This window comes from Capsicum annuum, chromosome 11, assembly GCF_002878395.1.
Source record: "Capsicum annuum cultivar UCD-10X-F1 chromosome 11, UCD10Xv1.1, whole genome shotgun sequence".
Lineage (NCBI taxonomy): Eukaryota > Viridiplantae > Streptophyta > Magnoliopsida > Solanales > Solanaceae > Capsicum > Capsicum annuum.
Genome location: NC_061121.1, coordinates 232,668,003 through 232,673,617, shown reverse-complemented (window position 1 = coordinate 232,673,617; position 5,615 = coordinate 232,668,003). Strand labels below are relative to the sequence as shown.

Here is a 5,615-nt window from a genome sequence, read left to right as displayed (position 1 = left end):
AAATCGTAGCCAAAAACTACAAGCACAAACAAACACAAAAAAAAAAAAAAAACCGGACAAACAACATAAATTCCGACAATGTGAAGTTTAATTACAAAAAATTTCGACATTTTACATAATTACTGAAAATATCGATTTTGGATTAAGATACATAATTAGCTCCCGATATATCCAATGAGGATACATTTTTTGCTTTGTAAATATTCATAATTAGCTCCCGATATACCCAATGAAGATACATACTTTGTAAGAATGAAAATTTATATAAATATAGAAAGTTAAGATGTATGTTTATGCTATTTTTCTGAAAGAAAATTGTTGTGGGCCTTTACAAGGCGTGGTTCATATTGTTGTTTGTTTTGGGCAATGTTAGAGAATGGGCTTTTAAAAGTAACATCATAAGTCCAAAAGCCCAACACCAGCAAGACCAAATTTAAACTTATGTGAAAAGATTAGTCATAGTTGTCCATGGTGTGATACAAAAGTTAAATATTAGTTAGTATGAATGTATATTTGATTTTGCACACCTTCTGACAAATTTCTATCTCCGCCACTCACTCTGTGATTTCACAAGTGAAATTTACGAAGAATAAAATGTATGCGGCCTTATTCTTACTTTGCGGGATAGAAAAATTGTTCCCTAATTCTCCTCAATTTCAATAAGTAAACTAGACCACATCTAACATTCAGTTAGAATCAAATTTTTGAACCTTCTATAGGAGTACGTAATAAGCAGGACTTATACAGTTCTCAATATCTTACCATAGTGAAAGCTAAGCCTATATTTGCAGGATGCTTGTATTAGGGAAATTGATCTCACTTCTATGGAGCATTTCTCAATCAAGAAGTTATATGTTGCTATGAGAGGTACTTAACAGAAAGTTCAATGGAAAAGTCTCATATGCAATAATCCTGGCTCACCTAAGTGGATTTTCATACTACGACTGGCAACTCTGAAAAGGCTTCACACTAGGGACAGACTTGTTGCCCCTATGCCAGTGAAACATGGTCCAAAATGTTGCTATGGTTAGGTGTTACAAGGCAAGTGATGCCAGAATGGGCCTGTGTTGCTACCAAGGGAAGGGGAGCCTCAGCAACGTATATAGGATGTGCTTGGCAGCTGCTGTATACCAGGTATGGATCAAGAGAAACCGAAGAATTTTTCAATTGAAGAGTAATCCAACAAATTATTTGTACCTTATTTGTACTTTGCGGGATAAAAGAGATTGTTTCATATTCTCCTCAATGAGAATTAGCAAAATAGACATACACATCTAATATTCACAGTTAGAATGAGAAGTTCTCAACCTTCTAAGTACTCAACAAGTAGGCCTTTTAGTCAGACAGAAGAAAATCAACGGACATCCCAGCAATTATACTAGTACTAGTACTTCTAGAAAAGATTCTAAACACTTACCAGAAAATTGTTCACAGAACAATGCAAGCATTTGGATTTTCATCACTGAACAACTCTGTAGCACGATACAAATGATCTCCGGTCACCGTTCTGCTTCTCGGGTAAACAATGCCGCTGCCTCCACCTCCGTCATTCACCATCAAAATTTCGACGTTCTTTCTCAGGTGATACCTCAGTGATTCTGCCAAGGATTTCACATCAATTGTCCCAGTTACTGTCACCAAATTGTTTTCCCAGTCCATTTTCATGTTCCTGCACCCTGTATTAGAGCCATTTGGTCATCAAATCTACGCCGACAACACAACAACATATCCCGTGTAATCAAATAAAGTGAGATTTGGGGAGAATAGAGTGTACGTATATAGACCTCACCCCTACCTCTTGGAGGGAGATAGAGAGGTTTTCGAAAGACCCTCGAGTCTAGTGAAGCAAATCAATGTAGTAATGGATCATCAAATCTTTGATTGAATGAATAGTTACTGTTACTAAATTGTTTTCCCAATACATTTTCATGTTCCTGCATTCTGTATTAGAGCCATTTGATCATCAAATCTATGATGATTGCAACAACAACATACCCCGTGTAATCACATAAAGTGAGGTTTGGGGCGAATAGAGTGTGGATATCCAGACCTTACCCCTACCTCTTGGAGGGAGATAGAGAGGTTGTTCTCGGAAGACCCCGGCTCAAGTAAAGCAAATCAACGTAATAATGGATCATCAAATTTACGATGACAACAACAACTATATATGCCGTGAAATCCAATAAAGTGAGAATTGGGGAGACCGGAGTGTATGTACATAGACCTTACCCCTACCTCTTGGAGGGAGATATAGAGGTTGTTTTCAAAAGATCCTTGACTCAAGTGAAGCAAATAAACGTACTAATGGATCATCAAATCTACAATAACATATCACCTGAACCCCCAAAAACTGAGATTTTGGGGAGAATAGAGTTTAAGCACACCTTACCCCTACCTGAGATAGAGAGGATGTTTTCGAAAGATGCAAATAAACGTTGTAATGGATCATCAAATCTACAATAACATACCCCGTGAAATCTCATAAAGTGAGATTTTGGAGAGAATCGAGTGTATGTAGACCTTACCCCGACCTCTTGGAAGGAGATAGAGAGGTTGCTTTTGAAAGCCCCTCGAGTCAAGTAAAGCAAATCAACGTAGTAATGAATCATCAAATCGCTGATTGAATATTCAACTTATAGACCATATATGATTAAACACATTTGGAAAGATGATTTACGTTAATGTTACCTCCGGTTCTAGTGATGATTCTGTGAATCTTCTCGTTACATTCGTCGTAGTTCAGAGCAAGTTTAAACACTGCAGTAGTCAGCGAAAGCTGTTCGAAAATAGAGAAAATATGAATAAATTAAGAATCAATTGATAGAATCAACATATCAGATCATACACAAAATAACAGGCTATGGAATACGCAATATCTGAATCGATTCAATTCACAGAAAGTGCAAAATGCACTAAAAACAGAGTATGAGGAAATTGAGTAAATGAGAAAATATGAAGAAACTGAGAATCAATTGATAATATTAACAGTTACGATAGTACAAAACTAACTCCGAATCGATTCAACTCACAGAGAGAAACAGATATAATGCTTTGCGCATTTGACTTAAGTAACAGAAATTCGAGCAAACGAGAAAATATGAAGAAATTGAGAAATCAATCGAGAATATTAACAATTCAGATAGTTCAAAACAAGCGATAGAAAATTCAATCATCCGAATCAGCTCAATTCACATAGAAACAGATAAAAATCCTTTCCACATTCGACTAAAATGCACGTAGTACAAAATTTGCATCAAAAAACAGAGAAGAAATTTCAGTTTAGTAGAATCAATCGAAAATATTAACAATTTGGATCATACAAAACAAGCTACGTAAAGCTCAACAATCTGGAACCGATTCAATATACATAGAAACAGATAAAAATCCATTGGACATTCGACTAAAATGCACGCAGTACAAAAATTGCACCAGAAAACAGAGAAGCTATTTCAGCTTATTAGAATCAATCGAGAATATTAACAATTCGGATAGTTCAAATAAAGCTCCGTAAAGTTCAACAATCCAGAATCGATTTAATATACATATAAACAGATAAAAATCCTTTCTACATTTGACTAAAATGCACGTAGTACAAAAATTGCACCAGAAAACAGAGAAGAAATTTCAGTTTAGAAGATTCAATCGAAAATATTAACAATTCGAATAGTACACAACAACCTACGTAAAATTTAAGTATCCGAATCAATTCAATCTACATTGAAACACATAAAAATCCGTTCCACGTTCGACTAAAATGCACGTAGTACAAAAACTGCACCTGAAAACAGAGAATAAATTGCAGTTATCACCTCATTGCATTTATACTTGTGTTCGATCATCTCACTTTCCTGTATATCCAGCTTAGGTGAAATCAATTTCACTGTCTTCTTCAATTCCTTCTCCATTTTTTTCTGGAGTTTCAACGGATCGAATTTTCCAGTCATCGTCACCTTATACACTGCTCCATTCTCCTCTATCTTCATCGTCCAATTCAGCTCTTCTCTCCAAAAATTTCGGGAGAAAAAAAATCATATTAAAATAGAAACAACAAAAACTCATCAATTTCAATATCTTCATCGTCGAATTCAGCTCTTATCTCCAAAATATTAAAAAAAAAAAAAAAAGAAGAAGAAACAAAAATTCATCAATTCGAAATTTTCATCGTCGAATTCAGCTCTTCATTCCAAAAAATTCAAAAAAAAAAAATCAAATTAAAATAGAAACAAAACTTCATCAATTTCGAAACCTTCATCGTCGAATTCAGCTCTCCTCTCCAAAAATTTCAAAAAAAATCAGATCAAAATAGAAAAAGAATTCATCGATACGAAAATTTTTCAAATTCAGCTCTTCTCACCAAAATATTGAAAAAAATCAAATAAAAAATTCATCAATTTAGATATTTTCGGATTTCGAAGTTGTCATTACCGTGCGAATTGTGAATGCATTTGAAAACTCTTTCAGAGCAACCTTCACATGAACAATGCATGTCAATTTGGAGAACTGCAGTAACATATTTCCCGCCTTTTCCATCTTCTTCTTCCATTTCGTGTGAGCTTTTCTTTTTTCTTTTTTGGCTTTCACAATGTGATTTGAATTAATTGGAGCTGTATTTATAGTGTTTTGTTGTTGAAAATATGTCTCAGAAATAAAGTAGGATTAGATAGATAATTTTAGTAATTTTAAATTATTAGAGACTTATGTGACTTAAAAATTAGTTCTCCCAATTTAAATTGGAGTATAGTTAGAAATTTACCTATAAATATATGTTATGATTTATTAAAAAAATAATTTCCTTTGATAATACTAGTATTTTATTTTTCTCCAACTCTTTATTTATTATTTCTCCAATTTCAAAGTTAAAAACAAACAGTTTTGTTTCACTGTGTAGTAGGTTCAATGCTAGTTGTGCTTTATAGAAGGGGGGGGTGGGGGGGGGGGGGGGGGTGCGGGTGTGTTTTGGCGGGAGGTATTCTATATGCAAATGAAAAAAAATTACTCTTCGCGTCTCATTTTATGTGTCACCGTTTAATTTTGACACAATATTAAAAAAAATAAGACGTTTGATTGGTAATTTAAAATATATTGTTGATAATCATTTCATCAGGGGTAAAAAGGAAATTTTAATGTGTTGAATTAAATTACTGTATTTATTTTTATTATTTAAATAAATATGATGTTAAGTCTAACGTTTGAACTCATTAAAGTGAGATACGCGTGCGAGGTGCGCAGTTTGAGTTATAATTGAGGAATGATTTTAGCCGGAAACTCTATCGTGATCTGATGTTAAGTTTGCGTTATAATTGAGGGATGATTTTAGCCTTAAACTCTATCGTGATCTGATGTTTTGTTCAATGTTTAAAAAAAAAAAAGAATTTTGGGCCAAAGCCATTGGGCCACGGCTGTTCAACGGCTGTTTGGGCCCATTTATTAAAAAAAAAAATACATTAAAAAATATTTTTTAATTCCAAAAAAAAATCTATAAATATCCTACAATTCAAATCATTTTTCACACAATTTTTTACTCTCTCAAATCTCATTCTTTCTCAAATCTCAATTCTCAATTCTCAAATATTAAATATATTTAATTTCTTAAAGTGTTCACTTTAATTTTTTAA

The 5,615-nt window shown here is 33.6% G+C and overlaps 1 protein-coding gene across 1 annotated transcript; it reads right to left on the bottom strand.

The window, feature by feature from the left end:
- Window positions 1–1,070: 1,070 nt before the first annotated feature.
- Window positions 1,071–3,983, bottom strand: LOC107847239 (heavy metal-associated isoprenylated plant protein 1-like). The gene is made up of 3 exons (XM_047400294.1): window positions 3,768–3,983; window positions 2,689–2,776; window positions 1,071–1,676 (listed from the first exon to the last, which is right to left on the bottom strand). The coding sequence occupies exons 1-3, from the start codon at window positions 3,981–3,983 to the stop codon at window positions 1,429–1,431; spliced, it is 552 nt and encodes a 183-aa protein (XP_047256250.1). The 3' UTR covers window positions 1,071–1,428.
- Between the last annotated feature and the right edge of the window lie 1,632 nt (window positions 3,984–5,615).

Excerpts from the sequence above, each read along its gene's own strand:
- LOC107847239 (XM_047400294.1), bottom strand. The coding sequence starts at position 3,983 with ATGAAGATAGAGGAGAATGGAGCAGTGTATAAGGTGACGATGACTGGA. Across the intron at positions 2,777-3,767 it reads TGTTTTCAGGTGCAGTTTTT|CTTTCGCTGACTACTGCAGT; the intron begins GTACTACGTGCA and ends ATTTTCGAACAG. Across the intron at positions 1,677-2,688 it reads AATCATCACTAGAACCGGAG|GGTGCAGGAACATGAAAATG; the intron begins GTAACATTAACG and ends GCTCTAATACAG.